The sequence below is a fragment of the Pleurodeles waltl genome, chromosome 1_2, assembly GCF_031143425.1.
Source record: "Pleurodeles waltl isolate 20211129_DDA chromosome 1_2, aPleWal1.hap1.20221129, whole genome shotgun sequence".
Taxonomy (NCBI): Eukaryota; Metazoa; Chordata; class Amphibia; order Caudata; family Salamandridae; genus Pleurodeles; species Pleurodeles waltl.
This window is the reverse complement of record NC_090437.1, coordinates 1,347,009,973-1,347,036,040: the sequence shown is the minus strand read 5'-3', so window position 1 is coordinate 1,347,036,040 and position 26,068 is coordinate 1,347,009,973. Positions and strand designations below refer to the sequence as shown.

The 26,068-nt window shown below is 51.3% G+C and overlaps 2 protein-coding genes across 6 annotated transcripts in view; one reads left to right on the top strand and one right to left on the bottom strand.

The window, feature by feature from the left end:
• The window catches only part of LOC138252483 (zinc finger protein 189-like), a 122,387-nt gene extending 112,897 nt beyond the window's left edge, over positions 1-9,490 (bottom strand). For 2 of the 4 annotated variants that reach the window (XM_069205744.1, XM_069205743.1), the window contains exon 1: positions 9,266-9,488. The gene's annotated coding sequence lies outside the window, so the exon portion shown is untranslated. Of the gene's footprint in view, positions 1-2,056; positions 2,156-9,265 lie in introns of those variants that run through there. The other 2 variants (XM_069205741.1, XM_069205742.1) reach the window with 2 other exon arrangements.
• Positions 9,491-9,575: 85 nt separating this feature from the next.
• Positions 9,576-26,068, top strand: part of LOC138252457 (zinc finger protein 420-like) — a 32,298-nt gene continuing 15,805 nt past the window's right edge. The window contains exon 1 of one of the 2 annotated variants that reach the window (XM_069205740.1): positions 9,576-9,982. Coding sequence is in view for 1 of the 2 variants with exons in the window: in XM_069205739.1 (XP_069061840.1) it covers positions 11,304-11,322 (19 nt within the window). In the remaining variant the exon portion in view is untranslated. Of the gene's footprint in view, positions 11,323-26,068 lie in introns of both variants that reach the window. The other variant, XM_069205739.1, reaches the window with a different exon arrangement.

The window sequence follows — 26,068 nt, the reverse complement described above, 5'->3', positions numbered from 1 at the left end:
GTGTCCTTTTCCCAGTGGAGTTCTAAAACTGTGGAGTTTGGGCTCCAACATTTATACCCGAGTGCCCAGAATCTAGAAGGCTGGAGAAACTTCTGGGCCTTATTTGAATTCCCTTCTTTGCCCTCCTTGGCTCCAGACAATATGCAGGGGGTAGAACACCCTTTTGTGTGAGGAGAGGCAGAGCCCTAATCACACGCATCAGCTCCTCCCTTTCACCTAGTCCAGGAAGACACATCAGCCTGGTGATGGGCCATTTATATGCTAACACCACACCCAAGCTCCCGTTGTGTGTCTGTCTAGTAGGAATGTCTAGTGGGAATGCACAGAGCCCAGCTGTCACCTACCTAAGACATGGCTTTTCTATGGAAGGGACAGGCCTTGCGATAGTCAGAAATGGGTTTACCAGTTTTTCTCTATCTGAGCATGATCACTACCATTTATGTACACAGCACCCTGCTCTTGGTGGTAAAAAGGGCCTACCTTAGGGGGGACTTACAAGTAATAAAAGGGAAGTTTTGGGCCTGGCAAGTGGGTGCACTTGCCAGGTCGAAGTGGCAGGTTAAGACTGCACACACAGGCTCTGCACTGGTAGGTCCTAGACGTGATAAAGGGGCTACTGTAGTGGGTGACACAATCAGTGCTGCAGGCCCACTAGTAGCATTTAATTTTCAAGCCCTGTGCACAGATAGTGAGCTTTACTAGGGACTTACAAGTAAATTAAATATGTCAATTGTGGAGAAGACAATGTTACCATGTTTCAGAGGACAAAGCATTTGCACTTTAGCACGGGTCAGCAGTGGTAAAGCGCGCAGATCCCTGAAGGCTAGCAAAAATAGGTCAGAAAAACTAGGAGGAAGGCAAAAAGCCTGGGGATGACCCTGCAGGAAGGGCCATTTCCAACAAAAATAAACACTTTTTTGAGTGCCACCCTTTAACTACACCCCAACTTGACAAATGCGCACAAATGTAAAAATACCATGAGTATAATTTCATTTCGAGAACAAGCATGAAGGAGCGTACAAAAGCCAGCACCTGACTGCCACATACTGTTTGTAGCTCACTACCCTAGGGAGAGAGCAGGGCCTCTCTTCCACTCATTTTCTACAGTGCAGGCTGCAGAGAGCGGCTGAGTGCGCACCCCTCCAGGGAGGCTACCGCTTCTCTTCCACTCATCTTCTACAGTGCAGGCTGCAGAGAGGCTCACTGTGTGCACCCATCCAGGGAGGCTACCGCTTCCCTTTCACTCATCCGGACTAGTGCTGTGGAAACCATCATGTGCAGAGAAAGCTAAGCAGCAGCATACAAGCAGCACACATCCTGCCATCACCACTGCACCAACCTCCAAACACATCACTCCACACGGATTACTTTCATCTGTCTTCACTCTGTTTTGCAGGCAGCAGCTGCTGGAACTATAGGACAGTACAGCTGGACACCATGGCAGACCTTCAATGGAAACCAGACATTTCAATGCATAATTTCAATAAGAACCGACACATGACTGTGCTTAATTTCTAATGCACTGCATGTACATTGTTCTGCATCTGCCCTGTAGGTAGGTAAGGTATGCAGGCTTGTGTGTGATTACACAAACCACTGATACCTACATACCACACAGAATGAATTGTTTTGACAATAAAGGTACTGTATTACGACCTAAAAGAATGGTACCCAATTTACAGTCTTAAAAACACAGACGATTAACAAGTTCCTTACAAGAGGTCATGAAAGTGCTGAAATTAGATCATAAATTCAGAACAGGGGTCCCTGAATTACTTTTGGCCCGGGACCATAAAAATCCTTAAGATGTCCGTGACTGAATCCTTCTATCCCTTCGTCCTTAGAGATAATATAGAACCCTTAACCTAGCTGTCGAGTGGCACAGAGGGAGGACGGCACGTTGATGCACGCATAGGAACAAGCCAAAGAGGAAGACCAAGATCAGGTAGGCCCTACTTTCGTATAAAGAAAGGCCTAGTGTATAGGGTGACAAAAGCTGGGGAACACTGTATCAAACTGATATTAGTTACTGTAACTTTTCGGGACCAGGACTTACCAGATGGGGAGGGGAGGATATCATGGAAAAAACACACCCTGAAATATTCCCTGGATCGGATTTATTGGTCTGGGGTTTACAAAAATGTAGCAAAATATTGCACTTCCAGTACCCGAGGTCAGTTGAAAATCCCACTGGGTTATCAAGAGCACCGTTCCAGTCGCTTCCCAATACGGAGTGTGTTACTGCTGCACACAGCGCGTTGTGTTCCTCCTGCTGCACACAGCGCGTTGTGTTCCTCCTGCTGCACACAGCGCGTTGTGTTCCTCCTGCTGCACACAGCGCGTTGTGTTCCTCCTGCTGCACACAGCGCGTTGTGTTCCTCCTGCTGCACACAGCGCGTTGTGTTCCTCCTGCTGCACACAGCGCGTTGTGTTCCTCCTGCTGCACACAGCGCGTTGTGTTCCTCCTGCTGCACACAGCGCGTTGTGTTCCTCCTGCTGCACACAGCGCATTGTGTTCCTCCTGCTGCACACAGCGCATTGTGTTCCTCCGGCTGCACACAGTGTGTTGTGTTCCTCCTGCTGCACACAGTGCATTGCGTTCCTCCTACTGCACATGGTGCGTTGTGTTCCCACTGCTGCACACAGTGCGTTGTGTTCCTCCTGCATGGGATGTGGTGTTCCTGCTACTGCACAAACGGGGTGTGTTGTGTTCCTGCTGCTGCACACGGTGTGCTGTGGTCCTCTTGCTACACACAGAGCATTGTTTTCCTCCTGCTGCCCGTGGTGTGTTGTGTTCCTCCTGCACGGGGTGTGTTGTGTTCCTGCTACTGCACAAACGGGATGTGTTGTGTTCCTGCTACTGCACAAACGGGGTGTGTTGTGTTCCTGCTACTGCACAAACCCTGTGTGCTGTGTTCCTGCTGTAGCACATGGCGTGCTGTGGACCTCTTGCTGCACACAGAGCGTTGTTTTCCTCCTGCTGCCCGCTGTGTGTTGCTTTCCTTCTCCCCCACATGGTGCATTGTGTCCCAGCTGCTGCTCACGGTGTGTTGTGTTCCTCCTGCTGCAGCCCATGGTGCGTTGTGTTGCCGCTGCTGCACACGGTGCGTTGTGTTGCCGCTGCTGCACACAGTGCGTTGTGTTGCCGCTGCTGCACACGGTGCGTTGTGTTGCCGCTGCTGCACACGGTGCGTTGTGTTGCCGCTGCTGCACACGGTGCGTTGTGTTGCCGCTGCTGCACACGGTGCGTTGTGTTGCCGCTGCTGCACACGGTGCGTTGTGTTGCCGCTGCTGCACACGGTGCGTTGTGTTGCCGCTGCTACACAAGGTGCGTTGTGTTCCCGCTGCTTCACATGGTGCGTTGTGTTCCCGCTGCTGCGCACGGCACATTGTGTTCCCGCTGCTGCACACAATGCATTGTACTCCCGCTGCTGCACACAATGCGTTGTACTCCCGCTGTTGCACACGGTGCGTTGTGCTCCCGCTGCTGCGCACGGTGCGCTGTGCTCCCGCTGCTGCGCACGGTGCGTTGTGCTCCCGCTGCTGCGCACGGTGCGTTGTGCTCCCGCTGCTGCGCACGGTGCGTTGTGCTCCCGCTGCTGCGCACGGTGCGTTGTGCTCCCGCTGCTGCGCACGGTGCGTTGTGCTCCCGCTGCTGCGCACGGTGCGTTGTGCTCCCGCTGCTGCGCACGGTGCGTTGTGCTCCCGCTGAGTTATGTTTCTACTCCTGCACACAGTACGTTGTGCTCCCGCTGCTGCACACAGTGCGTGGTGCTCCCGCTGCTGCACACAGTGCGTGGTGCTCCCGCTGCTGCACACAGTGCGTGGTGCTCCCGCTGCTGCACACAGTGCGTGGTGCTCCCGCTGCTGCACACAGTGCGTGGTGCTCCCGCTGCTGCACACAGTGCGTGGTGCTCCCGCTGCTGCACACAGTGCGTGGTGCTCCCGCTGCTGCACACAGTGCGTGGTGTTCCCGCTGCTGCACACAGTGCCTTGTGCTCCCGCTGCTGCACACAGTGCCTTGTGCTCCCGCTGCTGCACACGGTGCCTTGTGCTCCTGCTGAGTTACGTTCCTACTGCTGCACACAGTGCGTAGTGTTCCTCCTGCTGCACACGGCGCATTGTGTTTCCGCTGCTGCACACGGTGCGTTGTGCTCCTGCTGCACACAGTGCGTTGTGCTCCTGCTGCTGCACACGGTGCGTTGTGCTCCTGCTGCTGCACACGGTGCGGTGTGTTCCTGCTGCTGCACGCGGTGCGGTGTGTTCCTGCTGCTGCACGCGGTGCGGTGTGTTCCTGCTGCTGCACGCGGTGCGGTGTGCTCCTGCTGCTGCACGCGGTGCGGTGTGCTCCTCCTGCTGCACACGGTGCGTTGTGCTCCTCCTGCTGCACACGGTGCGTTGTGCTCCTCCTGCTGCACGCGGTGCGTTGTGCTCCTCCTGCTGCACGCGGTGCGTTGTGCTCCTCCTGCTGCACGCGGTGCGTTGTGCTCCTCCTGCTGCACGCGGTGCGTTGTGCTCCTCCTGCTGCACGCGGTGCGTTGTGCTCCTCCTGCTGCACGCGGTGCGTTGTGCTCCTCCTGCTGCACGCGGTGCGTTGTGCTCCTCCTGCTGCACGCGGTGCGCTCCTGCTGCACGCGGTGCGGTGTGCTCCTGCTGCACGCGGTGCGCTCCTGCTGCACGCGGTGCGGTGTGCTCCTGCTGCACACGGTGCGGTGTGCTCCTGCTGCACACGGTGCGGTGTGCTCCTCCTGCTGCACACGGTGCGTTGTGCTCCTGCTGCACACAGTGCGTTGTGCTCCAGCTGCTGTGCACGGTGCGTTGTGCTCCCGCTGCTGTGCACGGTGCGTTGTGCTCCCGCTGAGTTATGTTTCTACTCCTGCACACGGTACGTTGTGCTCCAGCTGTTGCACACTGTGCGTTGTGCTCCCGCTGCTGCACACAGTGCGTGGTGCTCCCGCTGCTGCACACAGTGCGTGGTGCTCCCGCTGCTGCACACAGTGCGTGGTGCTCCCGCTGCTGCACACAGTGCGTGGTGCTCCCGCTGCTGCACACAGTGCGTGGTGCTCCCGCTGCTGCACACGGTGCCTTGTGCTCCTGCTGAGTTACGTTCCTACTGCTGCACACAGTGCGTAGTGTTCCTCCTGCTGCACACGGCGCATTGTGTTTCCGCTGCTGCACACGGTGCGTTGTACTCCTGCTGCTGCACACGGTGCGTTGTACTCCTGCTGCTGCACGCGGTGCGTTGTACTCCTGCTGCTGCACGCGGTGCGTTGTACTCCTGCTGCTGCACGCGGTGCGTTGTACTCCTGCTGCTGCACGCGGTGCGTTGTACTCCTGCTGCTGCACGCGGTGCGTTGTACTCCTGCTGCTGCACGCGGTGCGTTGTACTCCTGCTGCTGCACGCGGTGCGTTGTACTCCTGCTGCTGCACGCGGTGCGTTGTACTCCTGCTGCTGCACGCGGTGCGTTGTGCTCCTGCTGCTGCACGCGGTGCGTTGTGCTCCTCCTGCTGCACGCGGTGCGTTGTGCTCCTCCTGCTGCACGCGGTGCGTTGTGCTCCTCCTGCTGCACGCGGTGCGTTGTGCTCCTCCTGCTGCACGCGGTGCGTTGTGCTCCTCCTGCTGCACACGGCGCGTTGTGCTCCTCCTGCTGCACACGGCGCGTTGTGTTCCTCCTGCTGCACACGGTGCGGTGTGTTCCTGCTGCACACGGTGCGGTGTGTTCCTGCTGCTGCACACGGTGCGGTGTGTTCCTGCTGCTGCACGCGGTGCGGTGTGTTCCTGCTGCTGCACGCGGTGCGGTGTGTTCCTGCTGCTGCACGCGGTGCGGTGTGTTCCTGCTGCTGCACGCGGTGCGGTGTGTTCCTGCTGCTGCACGCGGTGCGGTGTGTTCCTGCTGCTGCACGCGGTGCGGTGTGTTCCTGCTGCTGCACGCGGTGCGGTGTGTTCCTGCTGCTGCACGCGGTGCGGTGTGTTCCTGCTGCTGCACGCGGTGCGGTGTGTTCCTGCTGCTGCACGCGGTGCGGTGTGTTCCTGCTGCTGCACGCGGTGCGGTGTGTTCCTGCTGCTGCACGCGGTGCGGTGTGTTCCTGCTGCTGCACGCGGTGCGGTGTGTTCCTGCTGCTGCACGCGGTGCGGTGTGTTCCTGCTGCACGCGGTGCGGTGTGTTCCTGCTGCACGCGGTGCGGTGTGTTCCTGCTGCACGCGGTGCGGTGTGTTCCTGCTGCACGCGGTGCGGTGTGTTCCTGCTGCACGCGGTGCGGTGTGTTCCTGCTGCACGCGGTGCGGTGTGTTCCTGCTGCACGCGGTGCGGTGTGCTCCTCCTGCTGCACACGGTGCGGTGTGCTCCTCCTGCTGCACACGGTGCGTTGTGCTCCTCCTGCTGCACGCGGTGCGTTGTGCTCCTCCTGCTGCACGCGGTGCGTTGTGCTCCTCCTGCTGCACGCGGTGCGTTGTGCTCCTGCTGCACGCGGTGCGTTGTGCTCCTGCTGCACGCGGTGCGTTGTGCTCCTGCTGCACGCGGTGCGTTGTGCTCCTGCTGCAGCACACGGTGCGTTGTGCTCCTGCTGCAGCACACGGTGCGTTGTGCTCCTGCTGCAGCACACGGTGCGTTGTGCTCCTCCTGCTGCACACGGTGCGTTGTGCTCCTCCTGCTGCACACGGTGCGTTGTGCTCCTCCTGCTGCACACGGTGCGTTGTGCTCCTCCTGCTGCACACGGTGCGTTGTGCTCCTCCTGCTGTACACGGTGCGTTGTGCTCCTCCTGCACACAGTGCGTTGTGCTCCTGCTGCACACGGTGCGGTGTGTTCCTGCTGCACACGGCGCGGTGTGTTCCTCCTGCTGCACACGGCGCGTTGTGTTCCTCCTGCTGCACACGGCGCGTTGTGTTCCTCCTGCTGCACACGGCGCGTTGTGTTCCTCCTGCTGCACACGGCGCGTTGTGTTCCTCCTGCTGCACACGGCGCGTTGTGTTCCTCCTGCTGCACACGGCGCGTTGTGTTCCTCCTGCTGCACACGGTGCGGTGTGTTCCTCCTGCTGCACACGGTGCGGTGTGTTCCTGCTGCACACGGTGCGTTGTGCTCCTGCTGCACACGGTGCAGTGTGTTCCTGCTGAACGCGGTGCGTTGTGCTCCTGCTGCACGCGGTGCGTTGTGCTCCTGCTGCACGCGGTGCGTTGTGCTCCTGCTGCACACGGTACGTTGTGCTCCTGCTGCACACGGTGCGTTGTGCTCCTGCTGCACGCGGTGCGTTGTGCTCCTGCTGCACACGGTGTGGTGTTCCTGCTGCACACGGTGCGGTGTTCCTGCTGCACACGGTGCGGTGTTCCTGCTGCACACGGTGCGTTGTGCTCCTCCTGCTGCACACGGTGCGTTGTGCTCCTCCTGCTGCACACGGCGCGTTGTGTTCCTCCTGCTGCACACGGTGCGTTGTGTTCCTCCTGCTGCACACGGCGCGTTGTGTTCCTCCTGCTGCACACGGCGCGTTGTGTTCCTCCTGCTGCACACGGCGCGTTGTGTTCCTGCTGCACACGGCGCGGTGTGTTCCTGCTGCACACGGCGCGGTGTGCTCCTGCTGCACACGGCGCGGTGTGTTCCTCCTGCTGCACACGGTGCGTTGTGTTCCTCCTGCTGCACACGGTGCGTTGTGTTCCTCCTGCTGCACACGGCGCGGTGTGTTCCTCCTGCTGCACACGGCGCGGTGTGTTCCTCCTGCTGCACACGGCGCGGTGTGTTCCTCCTGCTGCACACGGCGCGGTGTGTTCCTCCTGCTGCACACGGCGCGGTGTGTTCCTCCTGCTGCACACAGCGCGTTGTCTTCCTCCTGCTGCACACGGCGCGTTGTCTTCCTCCTGCTGCACACGCCGCGTTGTCTTCCTCCTGCTGCACACGGCGCGTTGTGTTCCTGCTGCACACGGCGCGTTGTGCTCCTGCTGCACACGGTGCGTTGTGTTCCTCCTGCTGCACACGGTGCGTTGTGTTCCTGCTGCACACGGTGCGTTGTGTTCCTCCTGCTGCACACGGTGCGTTGTGTTCCTGCTGCACACGGTGCGGTGTGTTCCTGCTGCACACGGCGCGGTGTGCTCCTGCTGCACACGGCGCGTTGTGTTCCTCCTGCTGCACACGGCGCGTTGTGTTCCTCCTGCTGCACACGGCGCGTTGTGTTCCTCCTGCTGCACACAGCGCGTTGTGTTCCTCCTGCTGCACACGGCGCGTTGTGTTCCTCCTGCTGCACACGGCGCGTTGTGTTCCTCCTGCTGCACACGGCGCGTTGTGTTCCTCCTGCTGCACACGGCGCGTTGTGTTCCTGCTGCACACGGCGCGTTGTGTTCCTCCTGCTGCACACGGCGCGTTGTGTTCCTCCTGCTGCACACGGCGCGTTGTGTTCCTCCTGCTGCACACGGCGCGTTGTGTTCCTGCTGCACACGGCGCGTTGTGTTCCTCCTGCTGCACACGGCGCGTTGTGTTCCTCCTGCTGCACACGGCGCGTTGTGTTCCTCCTGCTGCACACGGCGCGTTGTGTTCCTGCTGCACACGGCGCGTTGTGTTCCTGCTGCACACGGTGCGGTGTGCTCCTGCTGCACACGGTGCGTTGTGTTCCTCCTGCTGCACACGGTGCGTTGTGTTCCTGCTGCACACGGTGCGTTGTGTTCCTCCTGCTGCACACGGTGCGTTGTGTTCCTGCTGCACACGGCGCGTTGTGTTACTCCTGCTGCACACGGCGCGTTGTGTTCCTGCTGCACACGGCGCGTTGTGTTCCTCCTGCTGCACACGGCGCGTTGTGTTCCTCCTGCTGCACACGGCGCGTTGTGTTCCTGCTGCTGCACACGGTGCGTTGTGTTCCTCCTGCTGCACACGGCGCGTTGTGTTCCTGCTGCACACGGCGCGTTGTGTTCCTCCTGCTGCACACGGTGCGTTGTGTTCCTCCTGCTGCACACGGTGCGTTGTGTTCCTGCTGCACACGGCGCGTTGTGTTCCTGCTGCACACGGCGCGGTGCCTTCCCCCTGTGATTGCAGACCGTGTATACCACGGGTGTCTGCGGTGCAATGGACAGTGCAGCACTGATGCCGCCCCCTGCAGTCCCTGGGGTGTATTTATTGTGTCCCTGGGGGGTGTGTGTTGTGCAGACGCTTCACACGTGCTCTGGGGATAACCCTTCCTTGCACCCCCCTCACCGAGGGCCGGGGTCTCGTGCCTTCGGGGTGCACGTTGGAGACCCCGCCCTCTCCCCCTCCCCCACCAGCGCCCCGAAGCCCCCACGTGTCTACCTGCTCTCCGCGCGGGGCGTGGCCTCTGCTCTTCCGGTTACATGACGGCACCGGAAGCCGTGGGGCGCGGGCGGGACTCCCTGCGGCTCTCCCGGGGCAGCTCCTACCGCGCACCGGCGGCTACAACCGAGCGGCCTCCGGGAGCAGCAGCCGGGGCGGCGCGGGAACCGTTACAGGAAGGAAGGGGACGGCCATGTCTGTGAAGGGCGGAAGACGCGTCACCGGAAGTCAGGCACTACTGCTCTGACACCGGATGTGAAGTCATCAACTCTGTTGCAGGGTTCTTGCCCTTCACAAAGATGGCGACCATAGTTGTGTTATGGCCGCTACGCACTATGACTTCATTTCCGGCGTTCACCAAGATGGCCGCTGCTCACCTATTACTCCTAGCTTCTTCGGTTCAGACCGAGCCTTCCAGCACTAATATGGCCGCCACCGTGTTCCGGTTAGGTGCCTGACTTCCGGTGCCTCGCAGACATGGCTGCGGGAGCGCTCTAGTACGCAGGGGAGAGTCGGAGATCTGCTCATGAGCGCGGCTCTGTGGGCCGCGGTCGCCGCATTGAACCCTGTACCATGGGTGTCCCGGCGGCGCCTGCGGAGTGGGCGTGTCCGCGCGGGACCTGTCAGCCGGGCTGAGGCGACGGAGACACCCCCGGGGCCTCGGGACCGCGCACAGTACCGAACACCCAGCACAGGCCACGGAGCCCCCGGGAGCAGGTGAGAAACGAATGCAGTCTGCTGCGGGGCTGGCAGGATCGGAGCCCTGCCAAGTACCACGCATCTGGCGTTAGACTCACGCATCTCAGTGTGGTGGCCCGCACAGACAGGCGGACAGCCAGAAGGTGGGGGGGGGGAGACCACAGGCCCACAAGTCCAACGCCCTGCGATACCCAAGAGAAAGGAAGGATGGCACTGGGCTCTCAGGACCCCAAGCAGCACCGAGCACAGGCCATGGAGGCCTCGGAGCAGGTGAGAAACTAATGCAGTCTGTGCTGCGGGGCTGACAGGAACACACCCTGCCAAGTACCACGCATCAGGCGTCAGACTCGCGCATCTCTGTGTGGTGTCCGCACCAACGGGAGGCGGGCACTGAGGGGAGGAGGAGACCACCGGGACCTGGGAACCACGCACAGCACCATGTGCAGGCCACAGAGACATCAGGAGCAGGTGAGATAGTAATGCAGTCTGTGCTGCGGTGCATGACAGGATCAGAGCCCTGCCAAGTACCACGCATCTGGTGTCGCGTGCATCTCAGTGTGGGGGCCTGCACCGACAGGTGGACAGCCCAGAGGGGAGGAGTAGACCAACGGCGCACAAGTCCAACTTCCTGCGGTGCCCAAGAGGGAGGGAGGGCGGCACTGGGCTCTCAGGACCTCAAGCTGTACCGAGCACAGACCATGGAGGCCATGGAAGCAGGTGAGAAACAAATGCAGTCTGTGCTGCAGGGCTGACAGGAACGCACCCTGCCAAGTACTGTGCATCAGGCGTCAGACTCGCGCATCTCAGTGTGGTGTCCGCAACGACATGAAGAGTGCCCTGAGGTGAGACCACCGGCACAAGTCCAACTCCCTGCAATACCCAAGAGGGAGGGAGGACGGCACGGGGCTCTCAGGAGCATACTGAGCGCAGGCCATGGAGGGCCTCTGGAGCAGGGGAGATAAAATATGCAGACTGTGCTGCTAGGCCTGAAAGGAACACACCCTGCAAGTACCGCGCATCAGGCGTCAGACCAGTGCATCTCAGTGTGGGGGCCTGCACCGACAGGCGGAGAGCTCTGAGGGAAGCTACAAAACACTAGGGCCTCGGAACTGTGCAAAGCACGGGCACCCAGCACAGGCCATGGAGCCCTAGGAGCAGGTGAGAAACTGATGCGATCTGGCTGCAGGGCCTGACAGGAACAGAGCCCTGCCTAGTACCACGCATCAGGCGTCAGACTCGCGCATTTGACTATGGGAGCCCGCACCCACGTGATGAAGGCCCTGAGAGGAGCAGGAGACCACTGGGGCGTCGGGACCATGCACAGCTGTATGTGCAGGCCATGGACCCCTCTGGAGCAGGTGAGAAACTGAGATCTGTGCTCCGGGGAGCCCTGCTAAGTACCACATATGAGGCATCAGACAAGTGTATCTCAGTGTGGTGTCTGCATCGACCGGCTTTCCCAGCTAGTCTCAGGAGAACACACTGTTGCAATACAACAAAACATTAATTCAACATTTAAGCTTCTTCCCACTCTTGGAGACCAGTCGGTTCTCTCCAGACTCTGGGAGAAGGTATACTCCGCACTGTCTCATGTCTAAACAGCGATCCACACATGGCTATGTCCCTGAATTGTGAAGCCAGATTGACTGTCGACTACAGTCAGCTCTTCCCACAGCTCTCCCACACTGGCATCTTCTCAAATGAGAACTCATTTGTCTCATACATAAAAAAAATAACTATTTACCAGCTATTGGTAAGGCATCTGGAAAAGCACAGCATCTGAAAAGGAAAAACACATAATGTGCAAATCAAACCAGTATGAAATGTGCAGACCTTTCAAGTGTAAAAGTAGTCATTCAAGCCATTAGCTAAACTTAACTCTTTAACATGCTGCTCATGATGACAACATAGTCACCCGCTATAAATTATATAATTAATATGCACACATTGCTAAATAAGGTAAATAATATTTTGCTTATTGATAATTATGTAAATTAAACATTTTCACTCTCCCACTCAGACTGTGCAGTTTATTCTCACAGCAGCTGAGAAGGCTCAAACATTGCAGTTCATCGCTGTCAGGTTTTCATGTCTGACATTTCCATGGTTTCCGTGTACTTATGAGTGACATTTGACTGTCAGAAGTGTGAAAGAGTGATATTTTATCACAAAGCTAAGTTTATGGAAGGAGATAAATATAAAAAATTACACTCTTGAGCAATGAGAAGATCTAAACAAATATCTTGAAACTGCTACAAAAAACATGAATGGAAAGTCGCTAACAGAGCAACCACACTGACCTAGTAATTGAATTGCTCTGCCACCTTCTAGCTCCACTGGTAAGTAAGCCCTTCTGTTCCTCTGAACTCTGACCTCTGTCAAGAGTTCGAGGCCTTCCTCCACCTGCAGGCTTCTGCCTGCGCCTCATCCATGGTGTCTAGTGGGAGAGCTGTTCTCTTCTACTGGGCTGCCCTCTGACGCTTTTCTCTTTTGTTCTTTTCTTTTTTTTCCCCCTCTTTTGCCTCTGTTCACTCTGTAGGCTTTTCCTTCCGTGTTGTGTTCCTTTTGTGTCTTTTGCTTTCTGCGTCTCACTCTCTTTGTTTTTCTCCCTCACTGTCACTCTCCCCTCCTCACAGCCCTGCCCACCTCCTCTCTTGCGCGCCCTATCCCTGCTAGCGGCTGCCCCTTCAGCCTCGCCCCCTTTTTACATGCCGTTTTCCGCTTCCGCCTCCCAGCTGTCCTCTCCTCCCCCTTCCCCCGCTCCCTACTTAATGGTGGCCGCTGCGTGGTAGGACGAGGAACCACACTGACCTAGTCAGTGAATTGCTCTGCCACTTAGTAGTTCCACCGGCAAGTAAGCCCTTCTGTTCCTCTGAACTCTGACCTCTGTCGAGAGTTCGAGGCCCTCCTCCACCCACAGGCTTCTGTCTGCGCCTCATCCCTGGTGCCTAGTGGGAGAGCTCTGCTCTTCTCCTGGGCTTCCCTCTGCCTCTTTTTTCTTTACTGCCTTTTTTTCCTCTGTTCACTCTTTGTGTGCTTTTTCTTCCTTTTGTGTCTTTAGCTTTCCGCGTCTCACTCCTGCTGCCCCACCTCCTTTTTTTGCACCGTTTTCCTCTCCTGCCTCCCAGCTGTCCTCTCCTCCCCCTCTCCCTACTTAATGACAGCCGCTGGTGCGCATAAGGCGAGCCCGAATGCAGCCAGCGCCAGGACCCCCTCTACACAGCAGATAAACTCATCGCACTCAACCCAGGACGCAACAACTGCAAGCAGCTACAGGCAACACACACGGTCCCTTCAGCTGCCTTCGCTGCCATCAAACCTGCACCACCACCAAGACCCAGCACAACCCACTCGCAACAACTCACCGAACCCGAAACCCCTGAAGTGCATCCTCCTCAATGTCCGCTCCCTCCATAAACACACCACAGAAATCTGGGACCTCCTCGACAACATCAGCCCGGATGTCGCGTCCCTCACTGAGACCTGGACCAACAACACCCCAGACCCGGACATCGCCATCACCATCCCCCAGGTGTACAAGATCGCCCGGAAAGATCGTCCCAGCCACCCTGGAGGGGGGAAATCGCTATCCTCCACAGGTCCAACCTCCGCCTGAACACACACTCCGAAGACTCCAACGAAACCACTAACCTGATGGAACGCCTACACTTCAAGCTACCCACCAGCCTGACATCCACCATTAGGGGAACCATCATCTACCGCCCTCCCGGACCCCGCAAACATTTCTCCGACTCAATCATGGACTTTATCTCCGCACAGGCCATTGCAGCGACCAACTACACCCTGCTGGGAGACCTCAACTTCCACCTCGAGAAACCACACAGCCCCAACACCGCATCCCTCCTAGACAACCTGCACAACATAGGACTTTAACAGAGCCAACACACTCGGAAGGACACACCCTCTATCCTATCTTCACTACAGGAACCTCTGCCACCTTCAGCCACACCACAGAGCTCCCATGGGCAGATCACCGATGCATCCACTTCACCTTCAACTCGCCCACCATCACCAGACCCCCAACTCCAGCCATCGCATACAAACTGGACAAGAATAAACGATGATCGGCTCACCGCCACCCTCGCCGCACCTACCATCGCACGCAACGATGACCCAAAAACCACAGCACACACCTTCCACAACTGGATAACCGACTGCGCCAACACCATAGCCCCTTTCAAAAAGAACACCCCCCAGGCAAAGAGAGCCAGCTGGGGCAGCATTCTGCTCTTTCACATGTAGCATGTCTGCACACAAAGTAGTTTAATTCCATACCAGGGACTTCTGAGCAATGTGAGACCAAAACTAATTTTCCTTATTGCTGTGTTTGGTGTTAAAATGAGGGCCCGGCAGCTCCCACAACAATAAAGTTTTACCAAAACCATGTCAAAACAAAACATGCATTCACAAAGCCAAAAAGCTGACCACCAATGTCTGACCTATTGGCTTTGCCAATGCTTCTTTATATTCATGCTTCTCATAATCTTGTTAAATATTACATTGATTTTTACAGTATGATTTTTTTTTTTTAGCATGTATCAACACATTTTACTAATGATGCTTCAAAGAAATGGTCCCTAAACTTTCCCAGTAAATTAGCTAAACTTTATTTTTCCTAGTTGCATTTTTTTGTGAACATTTTATTTTGAGAGTAAAGAATCAAACTTGCTTTTAGGCTTCTTCAAATATTTGCATCTGCTCAGAGAGCATTCTGGGAGCATTATATATGGTTTCTTATTGTTAAAGTTTGCAAGCATCTGTACTCATTTTTAGGATGGAACTACTCTCAGTAGTGCAGTCTGAGCTTACAACATTTCTTTAGAGGGCACACGCTGTAGGAAGGTAGCCTCTTTCTAGCCTTGTTACTCCCACTTTTGGCCTGTTTGTGAGTGTATGTCAGGGTATTTTCACTGTCTCTCTGGGCTCCTGCTAGCCAGGACCCAGTCCTCATAGTGAAAACCCTATGTTGTCAGTATGTTTGTTATGTGTCACTGGGATCCTGCTAGTCAGGGCCCCAGTGCTCATAAGTTTGTGGCCTATATGTGTTCCCTGTGTGGTGCCTAACTGTATCACTGAGGCTCTGCTAAGCAGAACCTCAGTGTTTATGCTCTCTCTGCTTTCCAAATTGGTCACTGCAGGCTAGTGACCAAATTTACCAATTCTCATTGGCACTCCCTTGTATATGGTACCTAGGTACCCAGGGTATTGGGGTTCCAGGAGATCCCTATGGGCTGAGGATTTCTTTTGCCACCCATAGGGAGCTCTGACAATTCTTACACAGGCCTGCCACTGCAGCCTGAGTGAAATAAAGTCCACGTTATTCCACAGCCATTTACCACTGCACTTAAGTAACTTATAAGTCACCTATATGTCTGACCTTCACCTGGTAAAGGTTAGGTGCAAAGTTACTTAGTGTGTGGGCACCCTGGCACTAGCCAAGGTGCCCCCACATCGTTCAGGGCAAATTCCCCGGACTTTGTGAATGCGGGGACACCATTACACACGTGCACTATACATAGGTCACTACCTATGTATAGTGTCACAATGGTAACTCTGAACATGTCCATGTGACATGTCTTAAGATCATGGAATTGTCACCCCAATGCCATTCTGGCATTCGGGAGACAATTCCATGATCCCCTGAGTCTCTAGCTCAGACCCGGGTACTGCCAAACTACCTTTCCTGGGGTTTCACTGCAGCTGCTGCTGCTGCCAACCCCTCAGACAGGTTTCTGCCCTCCTGGGGTCCAGCCAGGCTTGGCCCTGGAAGGCAGAACAAAGGACTTCCTCAGAAAGAGGGTGTTACACCCTCTCCCTTTGGAAAAAGGTGTCAGGGCTGGGGAGGAGTAGCCTCCCCCAGCCTCTGGAAATGCTTTGATGGGCACAGATGGTGCCCATCTCTGCATAAGCCAGTCTACACCGGTTCAGGGATCCCCCAGCCCTGCTCTGGCGCGAAACTGGACAAAGGAAAGGATGGAGAGTTCGATGCCACTGACTGGTAGTGATAGGAGTGGGAATAAACTGCTATGTTGATGGATGCGGTCTCTGCAGAGTGGTGTGGGATCGCCAGTTTTGAGGCTATGATTCGAGAAACAGTGGATAAATTAGTTGTCCACCTTATAGCGTTTACATGAAGATAATTATACACAACAACTGTGTACTGGGGGCTCGAAGGCGAACTATGTGTTTCATCCACCGTGTATCAATTTACTACACATGATTGGATCTCGAGTAGCAGTAACTGGTGGGTACCTTCTATGGTGGTGTATTATACAGGACTGTCCTGTGAGATGTAGGCGCAATGATTACTAGAGCTAAATTTTTTGTGTTTGATGGTATTTATTGCTGGTTTTGACTTGTGTAAATGTGAGTACTGTATCTTAGAAATTACTTTACTTAATATAGGGTGTGAACTAGCTAGTGCTGCGACAATATATTGACTAATCTTTTTGGAATACGTTACTGGCTGTTTTTAGGATCTACTAATATAGGATGCTTGTTTTCTTAGATACAATGATCATGAAGTTAGCAATGGCCACCTTATTTGATAGTTATGAAATTTGGTTCTTTCTGACGCCTTTTTGTTGAGCACACAGTAATTACTGATATTGTTAGGAGTTTTCCTTTTAATTTTGGTGGCCGGAACAAGTTTATGGGGACAGTTGTGCAGATAATCTATACTTCAGTGAAGAAATAAGTCTGGAAATATTGATGTTGTATATGTAAGTTTCAGCATGTATTAGTTAAGATGGTAGTTCCGGGCGCTGCTATAATGAACTTTTTTTTTTTTTTTTTTTTTTTTTTACCTTTTACTGTGTTTCTAATAGTTCTTATTTATGTTTTTGTTCAGAGAATTTATCACACACTGATTGTCTTTGTTTAAAATATAGTATACACATCACGCACACATGGTGCATTGCGGCGTACGATAATTTTGGCAACCAGGCTTACACGTGTGAACCTTAAGTGTCTGTTCAATTTTCCTTTGTCTGTTTTACACACTTTTTTTTTAATCATCAGTGGCCTCTCTTTAATTTTGCAGCAGATATGAAATTTGGGGCTAATATAGTGCTATTTGTACACGCTGCTAGGGATTTACAATTTTTTGTCAGTTTATTTTTACTGTGGATGAATACACACTAATTTGTATGCATAACCATTCATATTTAGACATAGAATGTGCGATACGTAGTATGATGATGTATGATAATGGCCTCCACATATATACATGTGACCCGTGGGAGGTCTCTACCTAGTCCTTTATTTGTTTCATATTTGTGTAATTCCCAATCTTTTATTTCTGTGCAGTAAGTTTATAAGACTAGTTCAATATGGCGCTTTGGTTACACACTGTTCTCACGCACGTATTTTGTTGGAGTACTTTGTTTGTCCTATCTTGGTGAGTTAATGTGATCGGTTTTGAACTTATGTGCGCGCTGTCCCCGATTGGGGTGTTATTTGAGACAGTGACATATTTATTTAACTGCTTGATTATGATGCTTCCTATTTGAGATTTATGTCTTTGTAGGTGAAGTCAATTTAGATGTTTAGGACCCATCATGTTGTTTGATGTACTGCTCTGTATTATAAAAAAATATATATATATATATTTTTGTTTTTGTTTTTAATACACTTGGATCATGAATAGTGGATTATACAGTGATCTGGTTATCTGATTTTTTTTTTTAAATATTAGGTTTCTAATATAAGATGTAAGGTGCTCTTGACATAAGCTAATTTAGACACATTGCTGAGATGTTTTGTTGAAGTCGCCTACTGTTCTTGTGGGAGTGTGTTCAGGCCCCGAACAATCCTAAGAGCTGCAGGTCGAGTAGCTTGAATAACCTACTTAACCATAACTGTAAATTACTTGACCTGTAAATGGGTCTCAATTGTGTGATCCTAGGCAAATATTTTATTTACAGTCACCTTTTTCTGTATTCTCTCATGTGTACCTTCAAATATGTGAGCTCAGCATTTCTACAGTACAAGAAAACTTGTTTGTTTTGATTAAATAGCCTAAACGTTTCCTCCATGTATAAAAAGAATCTGGCCCACATATGGAGACACATGATCCATACTTGCCTCTTAGTTTACTAATAGCATTGCTACCAGGGCAGGAGTGTTTCTAGGTTTATGTTTAAACACAAATTTTTAATAAATATATCACTGAAGCATGATGTGGTCATACACTGTCATTTACAGAGAGAAATATTTCATGAAATGTCCAAGAACCTTCCATTAACTTGCAGCTTTATTGATAAAACTATATAATGTATTAAATCTTTGAAAATAGGCTTTCGGCAAACATTTATTGTTTGCACATCACCAAGCAAAGGGTTCTAATTTGTTTTCCAAATAAAATTTTTTTTTTCAACATATAGAAGTACAAACAAAGGGCTTTAACAACTACTGAAATATATTTTGAAATGTTTGTACAGTTGACTTAGCTATTTAAATGGTGTTAGGAAAAAACTGGCAAAATCCTGGAACTCTGCAGTCTGAAGGAAAATTAATTGTAAGACTAACTGACTTTTGACCTCTGTCTCTGAACACAGAGCAAATGTGACAAGACAAGGATGTAAAGGCCTCCTTCACTTTCTGACTGAACAGAACACCTGTTCTTTGTCAACTCGTTTTAACACGTGCTGTTTAAAAAAAAATTAAATCAGAGTTGTGGTAACGACACATTAATCTTGGTTTCATTAAATGCATGTTGGAGTTTGTGTACACAGGTACAGGTGGGAGTACAACACTAGGTGAAATGGTTATATGTTCCTAGTGTTACGACTTTTTTTATTTTATTTTTAAGACCCTTTAAACTGGGGTGTATGGATAACCTACTAGGTTCACTTAATTTTTTTTTTTGCACAAATTTATTGTTTTGTTCGGATTTCTCAAATAATTTGAACGCACAAGTTTGCAGAAAGAATAAAGTTTGCTCCCTAAGACGCACATTATTCTTTCATATGTTGACGATCTGGTGCGTCGTTTAATTACCGGTCAAATGTGGTTTTACATGCTACTACATAGAGTTCATGTAGTGACTTTAGGTGTTACACGGTTTATTTACTGGATGTAAGGATTCATTTTTATAATTCATTAGTTTTTGAGCCTGTAAGTTGGCCTTTAATTATTATTAGATGTGACATTGGGATTTGGGGTTTGCAGACAAATGTGGTTTTCCTTTTGTTAACAAGATTAAGTTTCACCTTTTAACGCAGGCTGCTGTGGCAGGCCTACAGACATAGTTTGCATGGGCTCCCATGGGTGGTGTATGTAGGAAAGTACCATCTTGCCTGGCATGTTACCCCCATTTTTCACTGTATATATGTTGTTTTAGTTGTATGTGTCACTGGGACCCTGGTAACCCAGGGCCCCAGTGCTCATAAGTGTGCCTGAATGTGTTACCTGTGTAGTGACTAACTGTCTCACTGAGGCTCTGCTAATCAGAACCTCAGTGGTTATGCTCTCTCAATTCTTTAAAAATTGTCACTAACAGGCTAGTGACCATTTTTACCAATTTACATTGGCTTACTGGAACACCCTTATAATTCCCTAGTATATGGTACTGATGTACCCAGGGTATTGGGGTTCCAGGAGATCCCTATGGGCTGCAGCATTTCTTTTGCCACCCATAGGGAGCTCTGACAATTCTTACACAGGCCTGCCACTGCAGCCTGAGTGAAATAACGTCCACGTTATTTCACAGCCATTTTACACTGCACTTAAGTAACTTATAAGTCACCTATATGTCTAACCTTTACCTGGTAAAGGTTAGGTGCAAAGTTACTTAGTGTGAGGGCACCCTGGCACTAGCCAAGGTGCCCCCACATTGTTCAGAGCCAATTCCCTGAACTTTGTGAGTGCGGGGACACCATTACACACGTGCACTACATATAGGTCACTACCTATATGTAGCTTCACAATGGTAACTCCGAATATGGCCATGTAACATGTCTATGATCATGGAATTGTCCCCTCTATGCCATCCTGGCATAGTTGGCACAATCCCATGATCCCAGTGGTCTGTAGCACAGACCCTGGTACTGCCAAACTGCCCTTCCTGGGGTTTCACTGCAACTGCTGCTGCTGCCAACCCCTCAGACAGGCATCTGCCCTCCTGGGGTCCAGCCAGGCCTGGCCCAGGATGGCAGAACAAAGAACTTCCTCTGAGAGAGGGTGTGACACCCTCTCCCTTTGGAAAATGGTGTGAAGGCAGGGGAGGAGTAGCCTCCCCCAGCCTTTGGAAATGCTTTGTTGGGCACAGAGGTGCCCAATTCTGCATAAGCCAGTCTACACCGGTTCAGGGGACCCCTTAGCCCTGCTCTGGCGCGAAACTGGACAAAGGAAAGGGGAGTGACCACTCCCCTGACCTGCACCTCCCCTGGGAGGTGTCCAGAGCTCCTCCAGTGTGCTCCAGACCTCTGCCATCTTGGAAACAGAGGTGCTGCTGGCAAACTGGACTGCTCTGAGTGGCCAGTGCCACCAGGTGACGTCAGAGACTCCTTGTGATAGGCTCCTTCAGGTGTTGCTAGCCTATCCTCTCTCCTAGGTAGCCAAACCCTCTTTTCTGGCTATTTAGGGTCTCTGTCTCTGGGGAAACTTTAGATAACGAATGCAAGAGCTCATCCGAGTTCCTCTGCATCTCTCTCTTCACCTTCTGCCAAGGAATCGACTGCTGACCGCGCTGGAAGCCTGCAAACCTGCAACATAGTAGCAAAGACGACTACTGCAACTCTGTAACGCTGATCCTGCCGCCTTCTCGACTGTTTTCCTGCTTGTGCATGCTGTGGGGGTAGTCTGCCTCCTCTCTGCGCCAGAAGCTCTGAAGAAATCTCCCGTGGGTCGACGGAATCTTCCCCCTGCAACCGCAGGCACCAAAAAGCTGCATTACCGGTCCCTTGGGTCTCCTCTCAGCACGACGAGCGAGGTCCCTCGAATCCAGCGACTCTGTCCAAGTGACCCCCACAGTCCAGTGACTCTTCAGTCCAAGTTTGGTGGAGGTAAGTCCTTGCCTCACCTCGCTGGGCTGCATTGCTGGGAACCGTGACTTTTGCAGCTACTCCGGCCCCTGTGCACTTCCGGCGGAAATCCTTTGTGCACAGCCAAGCCTGGGTCCACGGCACTCTAACCTGCATTGCACGACTTTCTAAGTTGGTCTCCGGCGACGTGGGACTCCTTTGTGCAACTTCGGCGAGCACCGTTTCACGCATCCTCGTAGTGCCTGTTTCTGGCACTTCTCCGGGTGCTACCTGCTTCAGAGAGGGCTCCTTGTCTTGCTCGAGGTCCCCTCTCTCTCCTGGTACAATTTGCGACCTCCTGGTCCCTCCTGGGCCTCAGCAGCGTCCAAAAACGCTAACCGCACGATTTGCAGCTAGCAAGGCTTGTTGGCGTTCTTTCGGCGGGAAAACACTTCTGCACGACTCTCCACGGCGAGAGGGATCCGTCCACCAAAGGGGAAGTCTCTAGCCCTTTTCGTTCCTGCAGAAACCGCAGCTTCTTCTGTCCAGTAGAAGCTTCTTTGCACCCGCAGCTGGCATTTCCTGGGCATCTGCCCATCTCCGACTTGCTTGTGACTTTTGGACTTGGTCCCCTTGTTCCACAGGTACCCTAGATTGGAAATCCACAGTTGTTGCATTGTTGGTTGGTGTCTTTCCTGCATTATTCCTCTATCACGACTTCTTTGTCTTTTGGGGAACTTTAGTGCACTTTGCACTCACTTTTCAGGGTCTTGGGGAGGGTTATTTTTCTAACTCTCACTATTTTCTAATAGTCCCAGCGACCCTCTACAAGGTCACATAGGTTTGGGGTCCATTCGTGGTTCGCATTCCACTTTTGGAGTATATGGTTTGTGTTGCCCCTATCCCTATGTTTCCCCATTGCATCCTATTGTAACTATACATTGTTTGCACTGTTTTCTAAGACTATACTGCATATTTTTGGTATTGTGTACATATAACTTGTGTATATTTCCTATCCTCTCACTGAGGGTACACTCTAAGATACTTTGGCATATTGTCATAAAAATAAAGTACCTTTATTTTTAGTATAACTGTGTATTGTGTTTTCTTATGATATTGTGCATATGACACTAAGTGGTACTGTAGTAGCTTCACACGTCTCCTAGTTCAGCCTAAGCTGCTAAGCTACCATTATCTATCAGCCTAAGCTGCTAGACACCCTATACACTAATAAGGGATAACTGGGCCTGGTGCAAGGTGCAAGTACCCCTTGGTACTCACTACAAGCCAGTCCAGCCTCCTACAGTATAATACAAGCTGCAGCCCATGGGAGACTGTAGGAGGCTGGCCTGGTTTGTAGTGGGTACCTTGGGTACTTACACTTTACACAATGTCAAGTTATCCTTTATTAGTGAAGTAGTAGTGTTCTAGCGTCTTAGGCTGATAGAGGTAGCTATAGCAGAGCAGCTTAGGCTGGACTAGGAGACATGCAAATCTCTTGCAATACCACTTATAGTTACACAGTACTTATACACAAGTAAAGACAATGCTCAGTGTTACCAAAAATAAAGGTATTTATTTGGGTGACACAGTACCAAAAATATCTTAGAGACAATACTCCTTCTGGAAGTAAGTATTATACACAATATATACACTAGACTCCAAAATTTGACAAGTAAATAGTCCTAGAACAATGCAAATAGTAGGAAACCCTATAGAATGCAATGGGAGAAAATAGGTCTAGGGGCAACACAAACCATATACTAAAAAAGTGGTATGTGAATCACAAATTCCCCCCTAGACAAGTGTAGTGGACCCAGGAGGGACCGGAGAAAGAGGGAGCTCTCAGTACTTTAGAGAGCCCTCGGAATGCCAGCCAGCTCCCCCAGAAGCCGCGGGATCCGGGTTGAAAGGAGGCGCAAAACACGGTTGATGCAGCATAACAAAGGAAGGTCCCCCACCGCCGGAGAACAACTCAGCGAGTTGAGCATCGCAGGGTGGGGTGCTGGGGACCTGGGCCAGGCTGTGCACAAATTAATTTTGCAAAGAGTGCACAGAGGGGACTCAGGAGGGCAAGAAGACACAGTACACAGGGGTACCATTGTTCTCGTGGAAGGCAAGGTTTTACCTCCTCCAAATTGCATCAGCAGGACCCCAGGACAGTCTATGTCAATGATGTCCACCCTCTGTGTCCTTAGGAGCACGCTCATTGACATGAGAGGAGTCCCAGGGTACCGGTCATCGCCTTGGAAGGTGCCTGCTTGGAGCAGGGGAATGACTGTCACTCCACTGGAGATTTCTTCGGTCCTTCTGGTGCAGGATGAAGACAGGGAGTCCCCAGAGCATGCACACCGTGGAAACTGTTGCAGTTGCTGACTTGGAGCTGAGGTTGCTGAAGAAAAGTGTCTCTTGTAGACACTTTGTTGCAGTTACAGCGTTTCTTGGAGTTGGCTGTGGTTGATCCGAGGTCAGAGGATTCTGAAGTAATTGCAGAGAATTCCTGAAGGAAACTTGCGAGCAGAATCTGAAGAGAACCCACAGGAGAGATCCTAAATAGCTCTGAGAGGGGGATTGGCTACCTTATCGGGTATGGACCTATCAGGAGGGGTCTCTGATGTCACCTGCTGGCACTGGCCACGCAGAGCCCTCCAGAGTGCCCCCACACCTTGGAAAGCAAGATGGCTGAAGTCTGGGACACACCATCTGTGCCCTTCAAAGCATTCCCAGAGGCTGGGGAAGGCTACCCCTCCCAGCCCGTAACACCTATTTTCAAAGGGAGAGGGTGTAACACCCTGCTCTCAGGGGAAATGCTTTGTTCTGATGAAGATTTGCAAGCTAGCCCTGCATGTGTTCTGAGGATTGTGATGTTTATTTTTGTTTTTTATTTTCTCTCCATGTGTTCCTCACCCTTATGTGCCCTGCCTGAGGAACCTACCCTTATTTAACTGGCACTATCCTCGCCAATTTGGGAACCTCAAGTGGAGGATGACCTTAAAAAAAATAAAAAAAATAAAAAAAAAAAAAACCTCAACAAAAGAAAAAAACAAAATCAATCCCCCATTACATTTCCTACACCCCCACACCAAATTCACACTCTGAAATTTAAGAACTTTCTCTAATTTATTTGATTAAATCATCATCCTCTGTCTCTCTCGTTCCACATTATTCTCAGGATAGTGGGAAATTTCATCTGGACTCCTGCGCCTAACGTTTGCAGCTCCCCCGTCCTGCTGCCCAGTTCTCATTGTCTCCAGTCAGTAATCCTGCTATGCCTTCCAGGATATTTAGCAGCCCTAGGCTGTTCCACCTGGCGTGAATTTCCAGCCTCTCAGCATCAGCTTTTAAAGATCTGTTTTGATGCATTAGCTCCCATAGCTCCACACTGGTTTGCTGTAGGTCTAAAACGACTCTGTCCATACTCTTCCAAGACCCTTGTGCACTCAACCTGATTATCCAGCTTGGACTCTCGTGCACAGCACAACCCTTGTATCTGTTTTTGATTCTTTTCTGAAGTTTCCAATTTCCTTGCTATTTTGGACTTAAAGCACAAAATACTGCCCTCTGATGTTTGTTATGCCCAGTTCAGCGATCTTGTCTTCCCCTGCCTCCCCATCTACTTGACTCTAAATACCTGTTGTGTGCACATCTGGGCCAAGACCTGCCTCTCCATGTTCCCCTGTCTGCCAATACCCTGAACCTGCTTTATGTACAGAATAAGAAAGTAACAATGTTGTATAATTTATACATTTTTTTTTAGCAATACAGTTAATATTTTTTGATTCCTACAAAAGTTGTTTGAGTGAGTAAATTCTCATCAATTTTATGACTACATCTATGCTTGTTGTTTATAAATTCCCCCATCACATAGTCCTTGTGCCAGCTAGGTATGAATTTATTTCTTTTCATCATAAGTTCATTATTAGAGTTCAAATCCCCTAGAACATGACTTTTATCCAGCTCAGTTTTAGAATTAGAATTGTTTACTTTTGTTAATTTGGACTTGCTCCACACATCTCCTGGATCTAAAAGTGTAACACTGCTTCTGAGGGAAGTTATTACAAAAGGACCCATCAATCTTGAACAACCCTTTTTTTCTTAAACCTGGTCTTTTCACTAAAACTAAACTAAAACCCATTTTCAACTTAGATTCTCGTACACAGTTCTTTGTATCAAAGTGAGTTACGTGCTTGTTGTGATCCATCCTATGGAAAACCAGCTCATCATTCGAAGTTTCACTTGAGCTCACAGTGAGGTTTCCTTCCTCTGTGGGAAACAAATGGAGATTTAGATGTCGCGCTTTTAGGAGTGACACTGTGTGCCTACCAGGTTTCTCAATACTTCTTTCAGAGATTTTTTATTCAAGAGTGCACACTGTGCACAATGTTTACTATTTTATTTATACTTTATCTAATTTCTTGAGACACATTGTACCCCATTATCATTCACAAGAGGTTTTGGAACACCTTCCGTTGAGATCTCTTCTTTTAAAGATTAATTCATCATTTTAGTATTTACAGCAGCCGCGCATGTTGTGGCCACCCACTCAGATGTATAATCTACCAGTAACATAACAAATCTTTCATCATTGTCCAAAAGATCGAATGGACCTGCTATATCCAGACCTAGTTTTGTCCAGGGTTCCACTGGGACTTCAACAGATGACAGAGAAACTGTGTGAGTTTTCTAGTTTTATCATTATTTGCACAATGCTGACAACCCTTTACAACAATTTCTACTTCTTGATCTATCTTTGGCCACCAGTAACATTCACACAATCAAGCCTTGGGCATGTTTCTCCCTAAATGTCCTTCATGAACCAAATGAATTAATTGTTGTCTCAAAACTTTAGGAGGTACCACATGTTTCCCCCATAAGTTTCCCATCATCAATGCACAATTCATCTTTAACACAAAGGAATCCTGCCAAGATAGTTGCTACATCATTCTTGTTTGGCCAACCATTTACAATGAGTTCCTTTAATGCCATCAACTCTCAATCGCTTGAGTTGATGTTTTCTAACTCTCTATTCTCCAAAGCTGGTTCATACACTCAATCCACAGCTACTGTTGCATGTATGTCTCCACCATGGTTAATCAGCAACCTAGAAAGGCTATCTGCC